General features: G+C 38.7%; 2 protein-coding genes across 2 annotated transcripts in view; both read right to left on the bottom strand.

The window, feature by feature from the left end:
- DZIP1L (DAZ interacting zinc finger protein 1 like) overlaps positions 1-5,477 on the bottom strand; it is a 23,009-nt gene extending 17,532 nt beyond the window's left edge. Inside the window, exons 1-3 of the mRNA XM_029283773.1 lie at positions 5,434-5,477; positions 3,183-3,761; positions 1,278-1,362 (exon numbers count right to left, since the gene is read on the bottom strand). Of these exons, the coding sequence (XP_029139606.1) occupies positions 1,278-1,362; positions 3,183-3,761; positions 5,434-5,436 (667 nt within the window). The 5' untranslated portion in view covers positions 5,437-5,477. The remainder of the gene's footprint in view (positions 1-1,277; positions 1,363-3,182; positions 3,762-5,433) is intronic.
- An 8,920-nt stretch (positions 5,478-14,397) lies between these two features.
- A4GNT (alpha-1,4-N-acetylglucosaminyltransferase) lies at positions 14,398-16,845 on the bottom strand. Its single transcript, XM_015814163.1, has 2 exons — positions 16,438-16,845; positions 14,398-15,000 (listed from the first exon to the last, which is right to left on the bottom strand). The coding sequence occupies exons 1-2, from the start codon at positions 16,843-16,845 to the stop codon at positions 14,398-14,400; spliced, it is 1,011 nt and encodes a 336-aa protein (XP_015669649.1).
- Between the last annotated feature and the right edge of the window lie 8,645 nt (positions 16,846-25,490).

The raw sequence follows: 25,490 nt of genomic DNA, 5'->3' as shown, positions 1-25,490 counted from the left end.
CGTCCCGGTCCAGAAAAGGCCGCAACTGGTGAACCAGGCGTACCCGGTAAAACGCCCCCCTGGCCACGGCCGTCAACTGGTCTTCTAGTGTCAGCCGTGGATCCAGGAGGACACCCAGATTGCGCACCCTCTCCGAGGGAGCCAAAGTTTCGCCCCCTATAGTCAGCGACGGAGTCAGCTGACTATGCCGGGGAGCCGGCAACCACAGCCACTCAGTCTTGGAAGGGTTGAGCCTGAGTCTGTTTCTCCCCATCCAGACCCGTACGGCCTCCAGGCACCGGGCCATCACGTCAAGATTGTACAAGATTTTTATGCTAAATTATTTCTCAAGAATGGAGATGCATTCTGTAACAAAGGTTGCAAACTTTTAGGCAGTTTGGTTAGTGGTTAGGGCACCAAGCTAGAAAGTAGGACACCATGAGTTCTAGTTCCACCTTAGCCATGACAGCCAGCTGGGTGACCTTGAGCCAGTCATGCTTTTTCAGCCCAACCACCTCACATGGTTGCTGTTGTGGGGAAAATAGGAGGAGAAAGGTTTGTTGGGTATGTTTGCCACCTTGAGTTATTTATAAAAATAATAAAGGTGGAATACAAATTGGTAATAAGAGATAATAGATAATAGATATTAATAGATAATAGATAATTCACAATGCAGAGAAAACAAAGATAAATTGTAATTTTGAACCATTTTCATTTTTTCAAAAATGAATTGGTATTTTCTATTTCAAGACAAAAGAAGTTAAGTATATAGCCACTAAAATAAAAAGAATAAAAAAAATATTCATGGCAAATAGAATAGAATAGAATAGAATAGAATAGAATAGAATAGAATAGAACAGAACAGAACAGAACAGAGTAGAATAGAATAACACAGTTGGAAGGGACCAATTTAAATGTAAGTCTCCAAAATTTGACAAGATGCTACAAATAACAGTCTAAATTTCCAAACTTTAATTTACATTTTAAATTACAAATAAAAATTGTGATGAGGATATAGTGATTCGAAAAGTTTACAAATATTTCCTACTCAGGGCCACATCAGGTCCATTTTACCTTTATGTAAAGATAGATACACAGTGGTTTGGGCATTATGGCAGTATCAGATTCATTGCAAATGCTTTGTTATATTAAAATCTACATTAATTTAGCTTCACACAATGTATCTCCTCTCTGTACTCTGAAAGTGGATATAAACAAACCTCTCCCTCTCACCCCCCAACCCTAAACCTTTGGAATTCCCTCCATAGGAGAAAGATTCAGGCAAACTTAGTGCTTACCAAGTGCAGTGGCCTCAGGATGCCTACGCTCCATGTGGCCTTGTAGAAAGGAATAATTCATGAAAGTCTTGTCACAGAGCTGGCACTAAGAAACAAACAGAAGGACGAAAAGTCATCTAAAAACAGATTTAAGCATGTGGTCCGATGGTAGAAAAATTTCTCCAAGTAGTTCTCATTCTCTGCTCCATTTATTTATCTTTCCTAGTGCTGTAAAATACATATGGGACAAGAGTACAGGTAATCCTTGACTTACAACTATTCATTTAGTGACTGTTCAAAGTTACAACAGTACTGAAAAAATTGACATGACCATTTTTCACACTTATGACTGTTGCAGTATCCTCACAGTCACATGGGCAAAATTCAGATGCTCGGCAACTGGTTCATATTTATGACGGGAGTCACGTGATCACGGTTTGTGACTTTATGACAAGCAAAGTCAATGGAGAAGCGAAATTCACTCAAAAACTGTGCTACTAACTTAACAACTGCAGTGATTCACTTAACAACTGTAGCAAGAAAGGTCCTAAAATGGTGTTAAACTCATTTAACAAATGTCTTGCTTAGCGACATAAATTTTGGGCCCAATTGTGGTCGTAGGTCAAGGACTACTGGTTTTTAGTTCAACTCCAACCTTAACCTAGGATCATATTTGCTATACACTTAAAATAGCTCTGAATCTTGGATTATTAGGGTAATTTGAAGCTTTTTATTCAAACTGATATTCCCAATCTTTGAAGCAGTGGAAGAAAAACAAAGTTTTTTTTTATATTTCCTAGAATAATGCAATTGCATTTGTTTCAGATGTCATTATTATTTAGGACAGTTCCTGTTTTTCAAATGTCAATCTCTAATAAACAGTTATTAGGGATTTTAATCAATTTTATCTATTATGGGTCCTTTAAAAAGAATTTTAAATATATTTCTTCTACCAATAACTGCTCAAATTGTAATATTGTCCTATGTATTCAAAGACTGCACTCTTACAGCACTGCATAATAATGGTCAGAAACATGTGCTGTTCAACACAATCTTAACTGTGAAAACAGGGTGCTAAATGGGCCTAAATGTGACTTTATTTACATCTGTGAACTTCTGAAAGTTTAAATAAATGTAGTGGGATATGCTGAAAAAGTAAGATTGAAATGAGAGCAGAAAACTAAGAACCAATCCACATGAAGGATAAGATTAGAACAAGCTCTGTGGGTATTAGGGAAACTAACTATGATAAGGAATTTCAGCATCAACTGGGAAGAAGATAATGGCAAACCTTTTCTGTATGGTTGCAAAGAAAATTGTATACACATAATTGCCACATTTAGATGAATTTGGGTACTTCATAAGGCTGTTCTGTTCTGCGACATTCAGAAGGCAACAGGGGGTTCCCTAATTTCTAGGGCAAAGTTGTTCCAAAAGAGGGAATTCCACAAAGAATGTTTGCTTCATGACTTTCTGACATGATTGTACCACACAACAGTGAGGACTTTCAGTAGATACCCTGTTGCTTTGCTCAGACAGGCAGACAGCACTATTCCACTCAGAAGCAAAGTTGGTACTTATCCAGAAATAAGAGGCTTTTGTATAACAAGCTACTCTCTTTTGTTTGGCTAAGCCTGAGCGTCTTCAACATATTGATGATACCTCACCCTAAACAGGCAAATGGCCTCTCTCAGTGGCTTCATGTAGAGGTTAAATAGGATAGAGGAAAGAACCAACCTCTGTGGTTCCTCATAATGCTGCATTTTCAATGATGTATGCATTTTTCTATGGCTTTTTTTTCCTCCATTGGAAGAATTGAGAAGAGAAATTGCCAAATTTCAGTGCATCTCTGAAAAATTATGCACATTTTGTGTTAAAATACAGACTGAATAAATTTCTCATGTATTTGCTGTACCTAAACCTCACCTTGTGGTAGTTGTTGGCTCCAGCTTGCAAGAGCAGCTGTTGGGTGGCAATCATTTTTTTCCGTTTCCTGCTCTCTTCCTTCACCCCCTTTAATTCTTCTGCTTGCTTATCCAGGTCATACTTGATACGCTTGCAGTCTTCAAGGACTGCCTGGTGCTGCTCCTCCTGGAGTGCCAAGTTCATACTTAAGAACTCCTGAGAGTGCAACAAATATTCGATGGTCAGTTGGGCCATCTTCAGAACCTTAAGGAGAACAGGGTCTACTGGCTGCTGACAATAGGGGCACTTTTCTGCATCAAGGTTACAAAAGGTGACACCATTGATATTTTCCTGAAGAGCGCCAATATCCAGCTCACGAGTTACCCGTTCCACATCAATGGCACTGAATCGCCTCCAGTCAATGGTTTCTCGCCGCAGCTGGAATTTAAAGGCTGGGATTACAGAAGGGTTGGCTAGCATGCTGCCCGAAAGATCACAGGTGCGCTGGAAGTTCACAGGAAACGTGGAACCTGGCATATCTATCCAATAATGTCGAGATGTAGGCAGCGGAAATGGGTAATAAATATTAGATACAAAAGGCTAGGAAAAACAAGAAGATACAGATGAATCAGAATGGAAAGAAAGTAACAGTAACATATTTACTTGAAGATATGCAGTTCTTGTTTAATAACCATTCTTTCAGTGACTGTTTGAACTTGCAAGTGTGCTGAATGAGTGGTAGATATGACTGGTCCTCAAACTTATGGCCAGTGCAGTGCTCCCATGGTTACATGATTACGATCTGGGCACTTATCAACTGGCTCAGATTTCGTCTTAGCATGTGACAGTCATGTGAACACGAGTTATGCCTATTCTTACCAGCTTCCACAAGCAAAGTAAAAGAAGTTGGCAGAAAATTTAAAGTCATGGTCATTTGAAGTCCTCACTTAATGACAATAACTGGATACTGCCAGAACTGCCATTGATAATAGGCACAGTCACGTGACTGCCAAAACTGCGCCTTGCTAAGAAGCACAGTAACAGTTTGTGACTGCATCAATCAGCAATGGAAATTGTTTATCCTGATTACCATTAAGGACTACCTGTACTTGACATGTGTATACTGAACTGGACATTACAAAATTGGCTTATTTTTACTTTTATTCCATACTAATATTCAAACGAGTCTATTAGTGTTTGCACGTTAAATTACATGATAGCACAAATACATACTCAAAAGTCAACTGTAGCTCAATTAATACAAGAGTAAGATAAGTATGTGACTTAATTCACTTAATTATTACATAATTCATTTTCTAATTAATTTACTAACCATTCAAATTTAACACGAGTTTTCAATAGAAATGTTTCAGATTTCAGACTGAAAACATACAATATCTATACGCTGAAAGGCATACAGATATTATTCAGAATTTATACATAGCTTTCTCAAAGGGCTACAAAAGTGTACATATTGTGACTACAGATAGAAAATAAAAGTGCTATTGAACTCTCTATAGTGAAAAATAAATCTATGTATAAGACATGTATTTGCAGACCCATAAGCTTGATAATGAAAATTTCAGTAATAACCAAAAAGCAGCTGTATTGACCACATAGGCACATAAACACTTCAGAACTGAGTATGTGAGTTAGAAAGGAATATTTCAAAGATACTGCCCCAGTGGGAAACAGTAACTACTTAATATTATATGAAAAGTTTACATTAAAAGAACATGTTACCTTAATATATTATGTGAGAGTAATAGCTCGTTAGAACATAAACATAATTTAGCCTTAGTAATATATTGAGTTCTTTGTTTACCATAGAATAAAAATGGAGGGTTTTCATTATTTTTCAGATATTATTATTTTCATATAAAAATTATATGTTTATATATTGTTCTGTATATAATTGGCCAAGGATGAAGCTAGATACATCTGAAAAGGTCTGCTTATGAAAACCTAAATAATTTCAAGTAATGTTTATCATTCAGTAAAGTTTGAGATATTATTAGCATATTATTAAAAACACTCCATAAAATCTAAAAATAATTTAAACACGGGTGTGCAATATTGTTTCACAGCACAATTAAAACTATTTCCCTCCATAAATTCAATGGAAGTAGTGTACATATAAGTCTATACAGGACCGAAATCATAGCATATATTTCTCCTAATGCTAACAGAGAAATCATTTTTGCAATACTCACAACGCTTTTTCTAGGATTCAGGCAAAAGAGGGAGAAACTGTTTGCAAAAAGATACATACCATGATTTCAATACAGAATAGCTGTTATAATCAACTTGGTTCTGTTACTCATCTGAAATGGGACAGTTGTGTTGAGCAACAGTGAGTTACCAGGTGTGTCTTGTGTAATGGTAACAAGACTCCAACGTTCTGCCAAAAGCAGTACAAATATACTCTGGTCCAATGGAATGTTCTCTCAATGGTAAAAGATAGCCCTTATTGTCATTTTTTACTGTGAGCACACTGGCCCCCATTAAAAATGAAATTCTGTTGCCTGCTCTCAAAAAAAGTATATATCTGCCTATACACATACATAACACACATATACACATTAACATATAAATATTAATCACTGTCCATTTTGAATTCATTTGAAAGAGGAAATTTGAGAGTTCACAAGGTTGATGCAAACAAAACTGTAATTGAATCTGCACACCTTTACTAATGAGACTTGAGCTTTTTATAGTGATAGCTGTAATGATAGCTATGCTACTTTTCTTGTAGGAATGAATGGCATCCACTTATTGGAAGTTGCATTTTAGGCAATTGATTTATGTCATTCAGGTCACCCAATGGTAATCTGAAATCCCATCTTTGGGGTGGGGGAAATAGTTGTTTTGGGGGCTGGAAGCAACCAATTTGTATTTCTGGCAAAACCATGTATGACCATTACAAAGCCTGCATATTTTAATTAAGTTTTAGAAATAGTAATTCTAAGCAAGAAACATGGTTTTGGGTCATGCCCACTTTGTGTGATTAACCTATAAAATCTGATTTCAATGTAGGGGACATGGAATTCATACAAGAACTGCACTGCAAACCTGCCTTGCCCTGAAGCAGCCCCCATTAGAAATTTATTTATGTATTTTTATTTATTGAATTTATTTGCCACCTATCTCACAGTAAATGAGTCCAGGGGGCTAAAATAATGTTGAATCATTTATTGATTGATTGTTGTTGTTAGTTGCAAAGTCATGTCCAACCTGTCGCAACCCCATGGACAACGTTCCTCCAGGCCTTCCTGTCCTCTACCATCTTCTGGAGTCCATTTAAGCTCACGCCTACTGCTTCAGTGACTCCTCCAGCCACCTCATTCTCTGTTGTCCCCTTCTTCTATTGCCCTCAATCTTTCCCAGCATTAGGCTCTTCTCCAGTGAGTCCTTCCTTCTCATTAGGTGGCCAAAATATTTGAGTTTCAACTTCAGGAACTGGCCTTCTAAAGAGCAGTCAGGGTTGATCTCCTCTAGGACTGACCCATTTGATTGCCTTGCAGTCCAGGGGACTCACAGGAGTCTTCTCCAGTACCATAGTTCAAAGGCCTCAATTCTTTGGCGCTCAGCCTTTCTTATGGTCCAACTTTCACAGCCATACATTGCAACTGGGAAAACCATGGCCTTGACTATACATACTTTTGTTGGCAGGGTGATGCTTTTTAGTATGCTGCCTAGATTTGCCATAGCTTTCCTCCCCAGGAGCAAGCATCTTTTAATTTCTTGGCTGCAGTCCCCATCTGCGGTGATCTTGGAGCCCAGGAAGATAAAATCTGTCACTACCTCCATTTCTTCCCCATCTATTTGCCAGGAATTGAGAGGGCCAGATGCCATGATCTTGGTTTTCTTAATGTTGAGTTTCATGACAACTTTTGAACTCTCCTTCTTCACCTGCATCAAGAGGCTCTTTAGTTCCTCTTCACTTTCTGCCATTAGAGTGGTATCATCTGCATATCTTAGGTTGTTGATATTTCTCCCGGCAATCTTAATTCCAACTTTTGATTCATCTAGCCCTGCCTTTCTCATGATGTGTTCTGCATATACAGTAAGTTAAATAGGCAGGGCGACAGAATACAACCTTGCCGGACTCCTTTCCCAATTTTGAACCAATCAGTGGTTCCGTGTCCAGTTCTTACTGTTGCTTCTTGACCCGCATATAGGTTTCTCAAGAGACAAATAAGATGGTCTTTATTGATTGATGGATATGTCCAAAACAACTGTTACTTCTCCTTTCATTTAAGAATGACAATCCCAGTGTTTTTCAATTGTAGCAACTTTAAAATGGGAAAATGAGTGAACTTCAACTCCCAGAATTCCGCATCCACCCATCCAGGATGGGGAATTTGGGAAACTGAATTCCACACATCTTAAAGTTGTCAAAGTTGAAAACACTGGACCATCTTGTGGGAATCTCTCCTTGTGATCAACACAAAGCTCTCATCTTTATTAAATGAAAGAGAGCTATTCAGAGCACATTATATGCAATTAACATTTTTCATTCATTAAGTGCTATGCTGTTTACAAAGATTCCTTTCCAATACAATTCAGAGGTATAAGAGCTATGCACCTCAATTAGCAAAACTGAAAAAGGGGGAAGAGGGATATAAATGTAGCAACACTTTAGACCAGCACAGAGTCTTTCTAGGTTTCCACAAAACTTGTGCAACCAAAAAGAAAGCACAACTTTTGAAATGATGTAGATCAGGGGTCCCTAACCCCCAGTCCATGGACCAATACTGGGCCGCAGCATGCCAGCAAAAGCAAAGCTCCATCCACAGGATGTAGGCAGCACAGAAAACCATGCCCCCTCTGGTCCGTGGAAAAATCTCTCTCCACGTAACCAGTCCCTGGTGCCCAAAAGGTAGGGGACTTCTGATGTTAAGACTCACTCCTGTGTACTCCCAAACTGCCCTTTGGAAATTGAACCTAAAGTCCTACATAGCTCAAATATTCACCCAAACAGGTGAAACATACATGCAAGAGCTAGGCAGGCTTTGAAAATAATTCAGAGTTGCTTGGGACATCATACGAGGATGGAAACTAATCAAGGAGAGAAGCAACCTGGAATTAAGGAGAAACTTCCTATCCTAACAGTAAGGAAAACTGTGGAACAGTTTGCTGTCAGAAGTTGTGGGTGCTTCATCGCTGGAGGTTTTTAATGAAAGACTGGACTGTCACTTGTCTGAAATGATTATAGGTTCTCCTGCTTGAGCAGGAGGTTGTACTAGAAGACCTCCAAGGTCCCTTCCAGCTCTATTCTGATTAATACACTACTCATTAAAGGGTTGTCTCTTTATTCAGGCTTCCTCATTGAAGTTAATGCCATTTTTAAACTATCTATGCCTGTGATGGCGAACCTTTTAGAGACCGAGTGCCCAAACTGCAACCCAAAACCCACTTATCGCTGGGTGTCAGGTGGCCGTGGCCCATTGGGTGGGCGTGGCCCACTGGGTGGGCATGGCTGTGGTGGTCATGGCAGACTGGGTGGGTGTGGCCAAGGTGGGCATGGCCACCTCGATGTTGCTCGTGGGGAGGGATGCCTGTGGGGCCAGGCAGGGTTGGGGGAGATTCAGGGGGGTCTCTAGCTGGTGGGGTGATGGGCAGGAGGCTTGTCCTGTGGGGTGAGGCAAGGCGAGGCAAGGCCGGGTGGGGGTGCCATTGCCGCAGGGTAAGGTGAGGCAGGGGATGGTGCAGCTGCTGCCTGACACCATTGCCCCCGCACACATAGGCCAGCGAGCGCATGGGGGCTGACATGGGGGCCCCTCGACCGGCGCACTCTGGGGCTCCGCAGCCCATCGCCAGCAGTTCAGAGAAGCCGCCTCTGAGCTGGATGGCCGGCCGACAGCTGAGGAGGCAATGCAATAGGTCATGCCTGGGAAAAGGAGAGCATGCGAGGCCAGGAGGGATGGGATGGGAGGGAAATTAGCTATGCTGGGATGCATCCAGCCACGTGGGACCTTGGTGAGTTAGTAGGTGGATGGTTGAAGAGGGATGGTTGCCATCTCCGGGGCATGGCGTGTGTGCCCACAAGAGAGCTCTAAGTGCTGCCTCTGGCACGCGTGCCATAGGTTCACCACCACTGATCTATGCTCTTACAGGTCTGAAGCACATCTGAATCAAACCTATGGAAATCTCTACCTTTCCCAGGCTTTCAGTTGACATTTTCATTAGAGAACCCTGCAATCCTAATGCTCCTTTTGATCACACTGGCTGATGCCAATTCTACCTGGTTTGGAAAGGAATACATTTTTCAGGTTTAAACCGACAGGATTCTCAGCACAATGAAAACATGATAAAATTCCAGCTCAGCTTCATTATTTTTTGGCAGAAAACAAGACAGGAACAGTGTGGTAGGTGCTATTAAAAGTGTGCTTTTGGGTGTGAAAATAGTAAGCATGTTCTGATCCCTCAGATCACTGGTGAGATATGGTTGCTACTGTTTTGACCTGACTCAGGTCAACCTGAAAAAATTCTAATATACAACCCACGAGGGTTAAGTATTTAGCTCCCAAGATGCTTGGATCTGTGCATTTCCCTCTCTGGCTGGAGGCCACAATCTGTCCAACTCTACGGGATATTTTGTCCTCATAAAAAAAGAACCAGCTTATGATCAGCCTTTCCTTTGCAACTGGAAACGCGAGCCAATTTCGAGACCTTCAGAAATGCTAAAGCCTCAACAAAGAGAGCTACGAACAGGCAACGGGCCCTGATTGACCGTCCAAGCATCTTGTTCCAAGTCACGGAACTTCTCGAGGCCAACAGCCTCCCACACGCGGCTTCAGACTGGGCAAGGAGCGCCCTTCGAGAATTAATTTGTTACTTAAACCGTATCCGACGCATTGCCTCGGTTTCCCTTCACCCCTCTCCCGTTTTATAAGCCACGTATTCTCCAGGGGCCTCGCATTCTCCGGGCCTAAGGAGGTTGCAAAGGAAACGGCTTTCGGGGAAAAAAGTTGGGCTGGTGAAAACGGATCGCAGAGGGAGATCATTTCGTTCCCTGTTCAGTAGCCACAACATTATTATTCAGATATGCCAGACTCGCTCAGCCATGAACAAAGCTGGTAATGGTTAACCGAGAAAGCGATGCAAATATGAGAAGAGAGAACTGGCTTGAGCAAGGCGTAGTCCCACCTCCTCCTCCTCCTCTCCCTCCCCTTCTCCCTTCTCCAGCTTTTTTTTTTTTTTGGAATTAAAGCACAGGGCTATATTTCCAACAAAGCAAATCCTTACCTGCCCGCAGGAAGCATATTTTGTGAAGCAGAGCGGTATGTATGGTGGTTGTGATTGTGTGCTTGCACTCGCGCTTAAAAAGGCCGATGCGAACAGCGCGGGTTGGAGACAAAACTCGGCGCTGAAATCCTCCGTCTCTCCCCTCCCACCCAGGAAATTCAACACCACCCAGGCAAAGATCCCATCGCCGGTTCCCCACAGCAACGAATCGCTTTCTCGGCCCGAAATTTGCAACGTCAGAGGTGAAGCCTGAAAGCAATTCCGAGGCTCTGCTGCGCCTCCGGAGCTTCTCCCAGGAGGGCTGGAAACAGCTGGTAAACCGTCCCCCAAGCCAAGCTGTTGCTGTAGTAATTTATGAAAACACGGCACCTAATTGCTTTCTCTTCCTTGTTTAAGCTTCATTCCGGCTGTAATCTATCCACAGCGTACAACGAGGGAGGATCGGGCAATCACAGTTTACTAAAATATTGGTCCTCGGGGGTCTGTTAAGGCTTCGCTTGTTGAATAACAAAGCTGTCTCTCCGTTTCTGGTTTGGTGTCTCGTCACCACCAGCAGAGAGGACACAAGGCCAAAGGTTGGGGCTGCTTTCTGCTGAGAGCTTCAGTTGGATCCGTGTGTGCAGCGCTAAACGGTCAAAATGCCCCTGAATGGGGAAAAGAGATCCCTTAATTTGTGATTGGGGTCTCCAAAGAAAGCCGAAGTAGCAGCCCAGGTGGTCTACGTTTCAAGAGGATGGAAAACGAGGCATCACTTAATAAACCTCAGAGAATAAGTGAAGCCTTCCAAAATTATCAGGCACTGATGAGAGAAAGCTGGAAAGTTCCTTTCTTTTTGCATTTTTAAAGCTTGCTTAACTAAATGGTGAAAGAAGGAAGAAGTCCCTTTCTGGGTGTAGAACATATCAAACAATTCTGGTCAGGTTCCCAAAAAAGACAAATGCTGACCTTTTTATGTCACATAGGTCTTAAAATACAAACACAAAGTGGAGAATACAGAAAACCTCTTCCTACAGTGTGGGAGCTAACCTTATATTAACCGGGAAGCCGTTTCATCATCAGGCCCAGCCACAGAATAAACTCAGGCTTCCTCAGCGTGCAATTGAGGGCTCATAGATCAGCTTGAGACTCTTTCCTATCAAAGTGTGATAACATTCTGTAATTGAATCATAACCAAGTCTAATTCACATCTATCCATAAATTAGCATGCATCTCTTTCCTGAATTTCATTCTTTTATTTCTCTTAAAATAAACTTGTGATTTGTTTTTCTAAACCTAAAGCAGAAATGTAACCGTCTACCTCCATCCTTGTTCTCAGAAGAGGCCTTTATTAAATTGTATTAGGTTAGTGTTTCTCAATCTTGGTGTGTGGATTTCAACTCCAGAAATGCTGGCTGGGGAATTCTTGGAGTTGAAATCCACATAGCTAAAAGTTTCCAAGATTGAGAAACATTGCAGTAGATTCTTTGGATATTACTTAGCTTTATCATTAAGCAATCTTAATACATGTCCAAAGTTAACATTTCTACATACATTAATAAAATGGTACTTTGGTACTCAATTAATTTTAAAGTCATCGAATTTGGTACTTAATGCATTTTGATACAAAAGTTTTGTCCCAGTTCTCATTGTTTGTTTGATACTCAACACACAAACTAGAACTTGTCAGTGTCTTTTGACTCACTAAATTATTCCTTATGGGAAAAATTTGTTTAGTAGTCATTATTTTGGGTACTCATTGGACCTCCCGGAACCCATTGACAATGAATACCGAGGTATCACTTTAGTTTGTTTCTATACATGTCTATTTGGAGTAATACATTAGGGATTAGTCCCTGGTTAATAAGAATAAAATCACAGCTTTAGACAAATGTGTTACATCTTGAGGCATGAATAAGAAAATGTATCCATAACATAGTATACACAACACTGAGAAAATCATGTATACTTTAGTGATGTGTACTTCAATAATTGTAAATGACATCCTTATAAAGCAAATGTTTTTTTTAAAAGCTAGTTTCATTTCACATTATCATTACATTCATTCAGTTCATCTATTCATTTCATTATTTATTGCTACCAAAATGTTACATTCTAAAACTATCAGTGCTGTATTTTCAATTTTTTAAAGCCCCTGTTGAACAGCAACCTTTCTGATATTATCACAACTGCAATACTGGCCAGTTATAAAGTTGCCAGCAAACATAGATGAAAAAAGTCAGAAAATGTCTACTGACATTTTTCTCATTCTTTTTCCCTTATTTCCCTTTTCTGTTGCTAGCTCTGCATCAGAAGAGACTGTTGTAGGATTACTTTGCTAATTATTGGGTTTGGGTTTGCCTTACAAAGATTATTACATAGTGCCTGAGAATTTAAGCCTATTTTGCCAAACATTAAAAATAGTTTTCAGCATAATTTATTATAAATGAAAAACACATATAAAACTTCAGAAGATGCAAGAAGAACGTGAAAGAGTGGAGAGCAGCCAGTCCATATTTCTGAGCAGAGAAGACCCACCGGCTAAGCCAGTGAGCTTGGTTCCAAGAGAGATGTGTGCATGTGTATATTGCATAGTCTTACTTGAAATGGGAAACTGGCTGAACAAATTGCAAAGTAGACCATATGGGATATTCTTCCTAGTAAGTATGATCTTGTTCATGGAGAGACTTGGTGCAGCAGGTTTGCTATTAGGAATGTAGTGCTCTATTAAGTGCCAACTAGAATAGTTCCATGTGAAAGAGCATGTTTCAACAGTGTTTCAGTGCCCTATTGGAGAAAATATTGAGGTTACAGATAAAAATAAACCTGCTGTGGATAATATATATCCCATTCCTGCTCTTTTTCCTTAATGTTAAACATATATTCATTTGATATGAAGCTATCACAAGTTACTGGCTTCTAAATTTCTTTATTGTTACTGTTTTTAGCTGAAAACAATAGTAAATTTGAAATTATTTTTTTCATAGCCAGAGATAACATCTTATCAGTAATGATAATTTCATAAACTTTCATCAAGGACAATTGATAAAAGAAACATTCCATAGGTTGCTGTTAAAAGGAATAGAAATAAATTACATGTAAATTCATAGTTGGTGCTCCAAGCACAAATCAGTCTTTAAAGAGTCCCCATATTGTGTCCTCATTGCTACCTCAAAGTCATGAGTAGTTTTACAGAGGTACTAGAAACTATGATAAAAGGTTATCATCTCATCTCTGATTTGCAACTTATCATCCCTATTCAAAGACAAGTTCCCATAAAAATATTTGCTTAACAATAAAATATCAATAACATACATTTAAAAGTATTAGTCTTATTTTGTTTTAAAAATAACAAACCTCTGTCCTTAGCAAATTTAGGCTATCGCTATTGCATCTGACTGCTTCCCATATATAGCATTGAGGTCTGCTATCACTACAACATAGACTTTAGTTTCCTAGTGTGAAATGAAAATGGCGAAAAGATTTACCTTTGGAAAAGCCTAAAAAGAAGCTGTATATTTCCTGGGCTCAAACAGAGGTTCTACGTATATTGCTCATTCATTCCCTGTATTTCTGAAAGTGTTAAATATTATCTTTGAAGATTGCTAAATTAATATTTGAAGGATTACTGAGTTTCAAACCACAGTTGTGATTTGCTGGAATTATAGAAAAAAGTCAAGGTAGGATTAGAGTCTTCCTGTTTGGTATAGGAGAGAAAAGTTTCTCTCCTGTTTTATATTTCTGAGCAGTGGCTGGTCAAAACTCCCACTGAGTGTTAGTAGCATGATGGATCGGGAGGGGGGGAGGGGAAGGGAAGGGAAGGGAGCCTTAACTTGCTTTGATTCCTTCTGTCTCCTCCCACCCAGAATTTACTATGTTCTCTTATGGTTTTTGGAGGTCTTGATTTCCTGGCCTTTCAAATATCCAGCATCAGAGACTGGAATAAAAAGAAAGGAAGGGATTCCCAGGGTTCTTGGAGAACTATCCCAAAAGCAACCGGATTACAACCTTAACTAGTTTTATTTTGGGGCAACTGTGTCTTGTGTAGCTCGAATCTATATGTACTAGGACAATATGTTCTGAACAGGTTTTCCACAAGTGTGTTGCTTCCAATGGTCATATTCTTTTTCTTTTTCTGGTTCATGAAGTTCCATAAGTGCAAAGCATAGGAATGATTGAACTCTGGCTTTGTGATCCATACTTCATAATACTTTGTCCATGTTTTATAAGGAATGGGATAGAAACGTTGAGGGTGCAAAAAGGAAATATTGTAGCATATGTGGTCTTCCACATTCTCAAAGTTTCTAAGATTGCATTGCTTCTTTAGTATTCTTGTAAATAAGTAAGGTCCCTGATTTCCCCAGATGTCTCCATTGTAATTACGAACAAAATCATTCATGCAATCCCAGATGAACCAGTGATGATGCTGAAAACCAAAGACCCCATTGCTGGAGAACTGGGAAGACTGAGCTGCCAAAAAATTAACTGCTGGGATAGGTTTGATGGAAATAACATCAGTGTCCATATAAATTCCTCCATATTTCCACACTACTGCGAGTCTGATTGCATCAGAAATAATATAGGTCCAATATTTCTCCTTTGTTGTATTGACCTGAAAAAATTCAAAATTGATACATAAGCAAGGAATAACAACTAGCTAAGCTAAAGCAATATTTCTGGTATTTGCAGTGAAGAAATCATATCCATATAGTACAACTTAACTAAGATGTTACAGATTCAAGTTCTGGATGTGATATGCTAAACTGTATATATAAGCTTTATCCCTGAGATTCTGACTTAATCAAGATATTGCATGATGTGTTTGTGTACACTCCCACATATACATGTGTGTGTTTTTGTGCTAACCAAAGTATGTTTTTAAAAATATATTTATTTCCCAATGGATCCACTAATATAAGTTATACTGATTATTTCTGCATTTTCTTAATATACTCGGAAAGCTTTAAGTAACAAAACATATTGTGATCAGTACATAAATACTGCTACAACTTGTTCAGAATGCAAGTCTTAAAGGCAATATTTTACATAGGGTGAAAACTATGCCCAAATAAAAATACGTTAAGCAAAAGTTCAAAGACTTCAGGAAAAATGTTCATATTGTTCTTTTAATGTCACTACCAAGGTATAACATAATATTTAAAAAAAAAATCATCCTTAGTGTGGATAGCTTTTCCAAGCACATGTAGAATATCTCAAATGCAATTGTTATCTCCTTTTAAATGAGTCAGAAATTAGATCATGCTTAACCCTCTTTCCTAAAAACCTGCAGAGCTGCTGCTGTATAGATTAATAGCCTGACCTGGTGATGGGCTTTGTTCTTAGAGAATAATTTTTCAAAGGGTAGAGAGCCAATGTGGTTATTTCCTGATATGTTGTATTAATTTTGCAGAGTTCAGGCAACCTCTTAACTTTATTTCTTTACTCTTAAAGAGAGCAGTGAAGATCACGTAAAATCCTTTATATCTAACATTTGTGTTTGGGAAAGTATTCTGAATCAAGATTGACTTTTTTTTTTTTTAGAAGCAGTCTCATAGTCGTTCCTGGAAGTGCTGTGGATAAACTAGACTAGAGTCTTACTGAATAATCCCACTGCACTATGAGGACAAGGTACACTTAATGTTAAAGACAAGAAAACAGAAAGCTTCCTGTAGCATGTCATATAGTACATTGTGAGTAATATTCTTTTTGCCATGTCCAAATTGATTTTTTATTTGATTTATATTTTTTTCCATTTTCTCTGCCGGTAAGTACTTAAGATTGCTAGCAAAATATATAATATAGAATATAAAGCATTAAAGATGTGGAATACAATCAAGACTCCATAAGTATTAAAATCATGTGACAGTTGAAAATCTAAGGAAGAGTTTTCCATGGATCCTTAAATACTGAGTGAATGGGGCTGGAGTCAAACACAACTCTCAAAGGAAAATGTTTCTTCAGATAAATGAAAAAGCAATAACAGAATCAGCAGAGCAGGTCAGCTGGAATTAATGTTGCCTTTTTCTCTGGCTATTCAGAGCCATCTTACCTGAAGATACCATGACAATAGAGGCGTGTCCTGGAATAAAATGTCCTCCCGAAGAGGGAAAAGGAAAACATTCTTCATAGTTGATAAGAAGTAAAGTGAGGGGTAAGAAGATTTTATTTCTGGCAATGTGTTGTTGTCCAGTCCTCTCATAAAGAAAATGATGGGCCTCTCTGGATAAACTCTGGCAGCAGATTCCACAGAACATAAAACAAGTGGGGAAGATTGCAGATGATCGGTTGTTTCCAGGAAGATGATACTTCTGCCCTGGGTCATGACATCTTTGGGCCTCAGGAAATATTTGGAAATTGGATTGCAGAAAAAGAAGCAAACTGGTTCTTGAGACAGTTCATAAACTATTCCAAATGCAAATAGAAAGGTGACACACAAGCACATCTGGATTTCTTTCATCTTGTTGACTGCTTCTTAGGCTTTTGATATGAGTGAAAACAATGTGTATTAGTCATGCATTTTCTACCACCACTACAACTACTGCACACACAAAAATCTACTTTCCTATTGCTAGTGAAATTCTTCAGCTACTCTTCTCCTAGGCAGAAAGGCATAACTCTTTATAGGTGTTCCACAGTGATATAAGAATCTGTGCTAAGAGCACTTTTGAGTAGAACTAAGCTGATTTCTTCTCAAAAACATTTCCCTGGGGAAAATGCTGATCATTCCTTTATGGGCTCTCTAGAAATGGAAAATAATCACGTACTCTCCACCTCAAAATGCATTTAGAATTATTAACCAGACCACCAACCAGCCTGCTGCCACCCTTTCAGAAACAGTGCTATAAAACAAGCATAACAATCTCTTAATAGTAGAACATACAACAACAACACATACCTAATTATATTTATTTAAGGGAAAAGTCAAGGTTTTTTTGAGCTGGGTTTATTTCCAGATAAATATGTATTGCACAGCAGCCTGAATCTTGGGAATGCTTATTTTTTTCTCGACATCACCACTGTATATCTCCACCCATGCCAAAGTGTGTGAAAAATTCATAAAATCCAGAAATAATCTGTAAATTTGAGAAAGACTGTAACATATATGTTCTAGAATTCAGCAGCTTTATATACAACATGCAGAAATAAAAATTAAATCCCATCCTTTACCAGAAAAATACAGATTTCTTTCTCTGAGCCACCTTGTGGCCGTTTTTGGCATTTTTCTTATAATTGTAGTAGATGCAAATATTGCTGATGAAGATGCTGCCTTTCTATTAAATATCAATGTATATTTTAAAACCAGTTCTCTGAATAGATCTCCTCTGTCAACAGACCTCATTTCAAACTACAACTCTGTTAGAGCTGTGGTGCTTCTGAGCATCTCTATTGGAATTATCGATGAAGTTTTGAAGTGATGGGAATGACTGAATTACTCTAGTGGAGCAACACTAGAGATGGATGAGAGATCCATGATGTTTCTTCATAAAGACCCTAGGATTGAATATATTTAAACTTCTTACTTAGGAAATCCTTCTTTTGGGGGAAAAATGAACACCCCAACTTTCCAAGCAATAACATAATGTTTGACAGATTACCTGATTTTGTGGCTATATTTTGATGAAATCAGGAGATGCTTGCAATGTTTTAAGTCAGCTGTCTCAACAGGAGATTCCAGGAAGATGCAGTAGCAAAATATCTTCTCAGTATCCAGAGTATTCATGTTGTTGCTTAACATTAGTTTCCATGTGACTGATAGAAATTAAAAGTTGGCATCCTATGACTGCTGGTACCTTGGAACATCAACTGATTTTGAACTGTCATTCCCACAGCTTTCATATTTTACATTATAAAAATGACCATGAGGGAGCTGGTAGTTTTCTTCCAAATTTCTTTAGGAATATATATATTTAAAAAACTTGCTCTTGCAGACTTTCCCGAGTAAAATTTTGGTTTCAGTGACGGCTGCTTAATAAGTACTATCCATTTGTCTTTCCGTTTTCCTTTTGAAATGAGAATCTGGACTGCACTGCTTTACTGAAAAGCATTGGAGTCATCTCAATACTGCACTTTTGCAAAAAGGCTGCAAACACTTAAGCGAAATGAATAATTAAATATTTTAGCAAGTCTGTTCTTTCTTCCCCACCATGGTTTAGCTCTGGAAAAAGGTGAGGAATGTATTATAAACATCCCTTCACAGATTAATCACCTGTCTGTTTTATCCACAACTGAAGGAACTGAAAAGAAATTTTGATTGTATAAATATATGGGTTTGTTTGTTTATTTAAACAATGTTGGGGTTTGTAAATATAATATCTAAATTTCCCAATTCTTTGGAATGATCAAATGCAAAAGCAAAAAACATCTGTATTTGAAGACAAAGGAAGACAAACAAGTTACTATTGGATGGGATCTCAGTGAGAAACAAAAAGAGATACTGGCATGCAGGGCACTGAGAGTGAAATCAGGAAAGTGAGATCTACCTTGATTTTCTGATTTCACTTTCAGTTCCTAGAGATACTATATGCCAGTATCTCTTTTTGTTTCTCAGTGAGATCCCATCCAACAATAACTTGATTAGTCAGATAGCATACTTATGCTATCTGACTAATCAAGTTATAAAGTTTATATTAATAGTTACAATCTGCAGGTATCTTTCATAGAAATAAACGTGTAAGTTATCAAGAATGTTTCTAGAAGTTATTTCAGTATTCATATTATCATACACTTTTCTTTCTTTGAGTGATTGAAATTCCCAGTGGAAGTGCTTTCTGACTTAACTTCTTTCCAGACAGGAGGAAAATATTGACTAATAGGAAAATTTAGCCCAGGAAATTCAGAATTGTAGGTTCTTCAACAAATAGCTGTTCCTGAATTGCATCTGAAGGAAATCTTCAACAAGAGAATTTATAACACTATGTAGCTGGCTTTTTTGTCAAACTGCTTTCATTATCAAAATTTTTCTTTCACTTTGAGCCAAAACTGATCATCCTATTATCATCAAATCAATCAAATTAAACACTTTCTATGGGGTGATAGAGAATTAAATCTTTCCTTGTTTGTCTTACAGCTATTCAGACATTTGAAGGATTTTATTGTATCTCCCTTTCCTATCCCTCGTTACAGGGTTGTTTTTTTAAACTAAATTTGGGATGTTCTGTGACTCTCATGCTTCTGGGGAGAGAAGAACATGTGCATTTGGAATAAATAACATTCCCTTTAAAAAATCCACCAGGGGTTTAACAAACAAGTAAAACACAGCTATGTTCTTAAATCCTTGTGGGAGCCATCTGAATTTCTGAGGGATGCTATTTTAGATGTTGTGAAAAAAATGATTTGCTTCTGGGGCCCCATCAGGTACCCTTGTTTAATAGAAGGGACTCAATGTCCCAACTTTGCCTGATTATACTCAATGGGCAGAAACCACTGGAGACAGGTAGCCCCATAGGCTCTATGCCATGAAGGGCTTCATAGGTGATAACCAGCATCTTGAACTGCATCTGGAAGCAAACTGGCAATCAATGAAGTTCTTAGAGAATTGATGACATATGCGTGTATCAAACTGCATCTGTCACTGTTGCACTGCTATATTTTGAACCAGCTGTGGCTTCCAAGTAATCTTTAAGGGCAACCCCCTGTATGGTATATTTCAATAGTCCAATTGTAAGTTTTGACATTAGTGGGTCTCCTTTGGACCTACCCACAGTGAATCAAGTCAGGTGTGGTGGTGGTAGTAATTGAATTGATTCCAATTCATTAGAATAACACCAACAGAATTGGTGAAGACCTTGGAGGTCTTCAAGCCCAATCCCCTGCTCAGGAAACCCATTGCTTAAGCAGAAAAATGATAATTAAAAAATAATTTCCAAGAAAATATGTTAATGAAAAAGACCAATGAAGTAAAGACATCAAGCAATATCCAGGTGCTAGGAAATAGCACTTCTGACTAATATATCTTTCTGGAGAAAACAGCTTTATGGAGAAAACTCATGTTGAAACCCAGTGAAGATTTCTTGCTCAGAAGCAGCGGCAAAAGGTCACATTGCATCTAGATTTATTTAAGTATAGGGTTAAGTAAAAAAATGTGGGCAGTCAAATTTATGATGACATGGTTGAATCTCTGAATTGACTGTCTGAATTAAATTGAAAAGTCAAAGTGAAACATCAAATTGAATGCTTCCTATTCTTTTCTGATCATTTTGATGCTTCTGTATAAAATTGAAAATCCCCCCCCCAAAAAAACCCTGTATTAGTTAACAATTTATTTTGAATATCTGGACTGTATTAACGTTCAGATTTGATTCAATTTTTCTGAATTAAATTAATAATTCAAATAAATTTTGTCTGATAGCTCTGACATATTACTTAATATACTTGTTTTTATTTTATTAAATTTCAGAAAGTTCAAGTAAAAAACAAAGCAAAATGCATTATTAGTTAATATTTATATACCTATATTCATATAAACCTAGCTGTAATCTGATGCATACTTTCTTGGGGGCTAACCCAGCTGGAGTCGCTGAGATTTTCAGTATTTAATATTTATATATATATATGAATCTTGCTTGCTCGCTTTGTACTTTTATTCTCTGCTGAACATTTAAACATTATTAACTGTTTCATGCATAGCTCTCTGTGAGTTTGAAGGTGCTATGCTAATTGTCCTAATGCACTAAATTAATGCACAGAAAACTCAAGAGGCTTTTAGAAAGATTTTTAATTTATGCAATGGATGCCTCATGATTTATTGATTTAAACTTCTATTGGAATGAACACAACTGATCTATCATCTACATTGCCCACGGCTTAAAAGAATATATATTTCCAAATAAAGACTTACCTGTTTTGAAGAGTACTGCTAATAGTGCTAGGCCATACACTGAAAACAGAATTTTTTTAATAAAGCTTACATTAGATTTGAGTGAATGTAAGTTTGAACGTAAATTTACTGGTCCTTTTATATCTTTGATATCACTCCAACTCCTAACTTTTAGAAGTGATGTTTGTACAGTACTTGCCATGAGATTAAAAAGAGGAAACAAAAGACTTAAAAAAAATATTAGTTGAGATGCAAACAGTAGTTACTACCTCTACAAGGTATATAAGAATTTGCTAGTAGAAATGTACAGGCAAAACTTTAGAGTGTGCATGAGACACTACTAGAAGAAAAAGTGTGTATTCAAAATAGAAAAGATATACATAATATAATGCAATTCCCTTTCTCCCATAGTTTGAAATGATTGTTTAAAAACCACCAAGAGGAGACCAACTTCTTGTACCCAATCCTGTTTTTGATTATTTTTCTTGAGCAGATATTCTTTAATGTCTAAAGAACAATATGGGCTCAGAAAGAGGTGTGGGAGATAGTTCTATCTTGGTGCCTTCCAGATTTGTTAGACTGCAACTTCAGTTATAGTTTGGAAAAACAAAACAAAGGGAAACTAATAAAATGGTGTGCTGAATCTGAAAGAGGTATTTAGGCTTGCATGCCTCACTCCTAATTTTCCTAGGTTAAGGAAAACAATTTCAAGGCCAGGCACATCCCCCCCCCCTCTGTATTTCTGTAGAATAGGCATTCTAAAATTTTATTAGTCAAATGTAAGTGGATTTGGAGAGATAGAAGCAATTCTCAAGTGCTACTATAGTGTAGTTGTAATATATAGGGATATTCATAATAATTACATTTTATCCTTGCTGCATCAATATCCAGGAAGAGTAAATAATTACTATGTGAATCTCCTGCTCTCAAATATGAGTTTATCTGTTACCTGAGCACTAACAAAATATTATGTTGTGGCAGTGAAAATGAGGCAGCAGCCTAAGTCTAAGCAGGGTAGTTTTACTTTTAAAATTATGCTTTAATGCAATTTCCTGAACATTGATCAAAATTAATCTAGATAAGGATGTTATGCAAACCTAACCAGAGAACTGGAACAGAGTCCAAGCCTTCCCTTTGTGAGAATCAAATGGGGAGAGGAAGAATATGTATCTTGTCTCTCAATTCCTACAATTGTAAAATGTGTGATTGTATCAAATAATTTCAACTTGGTTACCATGTAACATAGTCAAAGGCAGCTTTGTATAACTGATAGTCAGCTAAAACATTGGTTCTATTTGATAAGATTGCTTCAATTCACAGTGTACCAAAGCTCTTTATATTTTATCATTGCTTTGATGCCAATAAAATAATCAAGTATCTATATTTGCAGAACTTTATTATCTTCAACCATTATTTATAACAAACAGGACAATATGTCTATTGTCATTTGATAACTATTATCAAATAGTTCCTGTAAGAAAATGTTGTAGTCTAGAATGTTCCTATTCAGGAACCTGACTAGCCAGATGTCCTTTTCCCAATCATATTATCTTATAATTCTTTTTCTTAGCAAAACCCCAAACCCCAAATACCACGACCATTAAATATGTCCAGCTTTTGACAGTTTCTTCAGTCCATAGACCCATCCATTACAGATTTTAATAGTTTTAATGTACAAAAATGTAGATTTTCATCAGCCTGTTAATGTACTCTATTTTAGCTACCGTGTTTTCCCAAAAATAAGACTGGATCTTATATTTATTTTTGGTCCAAAAGACCCATTAGGGCTTATTTGGGGAGATGTCTTATTTTTCCATGTACAGGAGGCAGTGAGCACGTGGGGGCCAAAGGGGTCTGGCAGCAGCCATAGCCCACTGGCCCCTTGGCTGGCAAACCCTAGGACTGTGAAGCCCACGCAGCGCAGGTGAGTGGGAGTGCTGCTACCCCCAGGCCCACCAGATGTGGCGCGCGGCCACGTGCCCACTCTATCCCACCATCTGGTTGCTTGCGGCTGCAATGGAGCAGGAGGCCACATGGCATGGCAGTGCCGCTGTCATGAAGTGAGGCAAGGCAGGTGACAGTGTGTGTGTATTGTATGGTTTCAATGGTAGCAGCTCTGGAGGCTGGTGGTAGGCTTTCTGCATCATCCCTGGGCTGGTGGTTTCGGCCAACTAGTCCCATTCATGGCTCTGCCCACACAGCCATGAGACCGCACTGCTGTGACTTCATCCATCAGCCCTGGTATAACTGTCCCCTGGCTGTTTCAGCAGAGCCATGAAGGGGACCAGGTGACCAAAACCACCAGCTCAGGGATAATGAAAAGAGCCTACCACCGGCCTCCAGAGCTGCTGCCATTGAAACCATACAATACAGGCAGTGAACAGGGAGCAGGCAGTGTGAGGCAGCAGCACAGGACCCAAGGGGCAGGTGGGGGATGAGGCAGCCATCGCTGCTGGGCAAGTGATATGCGGGGTGGGGCATGGGCAGCAGGGACAAAAGAAAGCCCTTCTGGCAGATGCAATTGATGCGGACATGGCTAATGCGGAGTGGCGGTGGAGGCCTTTCACCATCACTTCCCCCTGGCTCTGAATTGGTGGAGGGGGACCAGGTAAAGAGACCGAGCCTCCCCTGCCCATCCTCCATAGCATGGCAGTCCGGCTCGGGAGGGGAGTGAAAGGGAAGAGTTGGGTGGGCAGTCGGTTATTGAATGGACAGTGGGAGGTCACAGAATGGGGAGTAGCCTGACTGTGGGGGCCCGAGGTTTGCAGGTACAGGGCATGTGGGACAGCTCCACACATGCACTCCGGGCTCTTAACTAGAGTTTATTTTGGGGGTAGGGCTTATATTAGGTGCACACTAAAAATCATGCTAGGGCTTATTTCTGGTTGGGTCTTATTTTTGTGGAAACACAGTCTGTAAGCACTTTATGTTGGCCCTTGAAAAAGGGCTCCCTATTAATGCCAAGAATAAGTCACTCAAGCATTAATTATTTAATACATGAAAAGATCTTAAAGGCGTATTTTGTAGAGAAAGGTTTCAGATAACCCATTCACTCATGTGTTCAATGTTTTATCAGCACATACTGTACATGCTGGTATGTAAGCAAATCTATTAAAATATTAAGATAGTTGGTTAAGATCCAAAAAGACAAGATAGTTGTCCTCGTCCTTTTATTAAGGAAAGGCCTGCACCTCTGAATTTTGTTTTTAGGTGGAGCAGAGAAGAAGTAGAAAAGGAAATAAGAGAAGCAAGGCCCACTTCCCCACCTATACCTACCCACTTGCATGTTTTGCCTATGCCTATTCCCTTCTGTGTCCCCAAAACCTTGTCTTCCTCTCATCTCCAGCCCATGGTAAGGTAGACTGCATGGTAATGTTTTCCACTATTTGTTTCAGGGTAGTCTCAAGGTATCTAAAATATGTCAAACTTTTTTTGTGCCTTCCAATCAAGGACAGATCCTTGATGTTTTTCTTTGCAAGATCTCAAGGAAAATGGCAACTGGTTTGCCACTGCCTTCTTGTGCTGAGAGATAAGGACTGGTTTCAGGTCACTGAGTTGGCTTTGTGCCTAAGACGGGACTAAAACTTATTTTTTTTTTCTGGTTTCTAAGCTGTGCCTTTACCAGTAGCTAAGACTGTTTCTCAAGCTTGTTACTTGTTACCTTAAATACAAGTGTGGTTACTGCAATGACTGAAAAAGAGAAAACAGAGGACCAAAAGGGTAGTCAAATCATGCCAGAATATTTTTCTGCTAAATCAGGCAGTGAAGAAAGGGGAAAAAAAGGGAATAAAAACCAGTTTTTTTTCTTGCTATTTCTACTCCTAACTCTACTAGTGGTTAGCAACACGAAAAGTGCAAATAATAGACTACTCCAACATATTTGGTATATAGGAAAACAGCTAATAAAGAACAATATTCTTTCAGCCCTCCAAATGCTAAATGACATTTATTTGTCAGTGGTTCATATCTCAAAAAGAGAGAAAATGTAATAATAATAATAATAATAATAATAAAAAGATTTTTCTTTCTTTCTTCAGATATTAAAATAATTGGCTGATGAAGGTATTTAAAGGAAGAAATCTGCTTGTTTTTAGAATATTTGCATTATTGCTCTCAGGGCAATGGACTGGTTTTCTGTCATCAGCATTTCCTCATTTTTGAAGTGCTAACTTTTATTTTTGTTTTCTTTTGTTCTAAACCTACTATGTACTGCCATGATATTTTGTTCTACATGAAAAAGGCCTGGAGCTAAATTTTAGAGGTCCCTAACATTCTGTGGAGTTCTC

Source organism: Protobothrops mucrosquamatus, unplaced genomic scaffold, assembly GCF_001527695.2.
Source record: "Protobothrops mucrosquamatus isolate PMUCROS unplaced genomic scaffold, P.Mucros_1.0 scaffold225, whole genome shotgun sequence".
Classification (NCBI taxonomy): Eukaryota; Metazoa; Chordata; class Lepidosauria; order Squamata; family Viperidae; genus Protobothrops; species Protobothrops mucrosquamatus.
This window is presented reverse-complemented; position numbering and strand designations above follow the sequence as displayed.

What these genes read in the sequence shown, in the direction of transcription:
- A4GNT (XM_015814163.1), bottom strand. Translation starts at nt 16,845, where the DNA reads ATGAAAGAAATCCAGATGTGCTTGTGTGTCACCTTTCTATTTGCATTT. An exon ending in TATTGTCATGGTATCTTCAG is followed by an intron (nt 15,001 to 16,437) that starts GTAAGATGGCTC and finishes GAATTTTTTCAG; the next exon opens with GTCAATACAACAAAGGAGAA.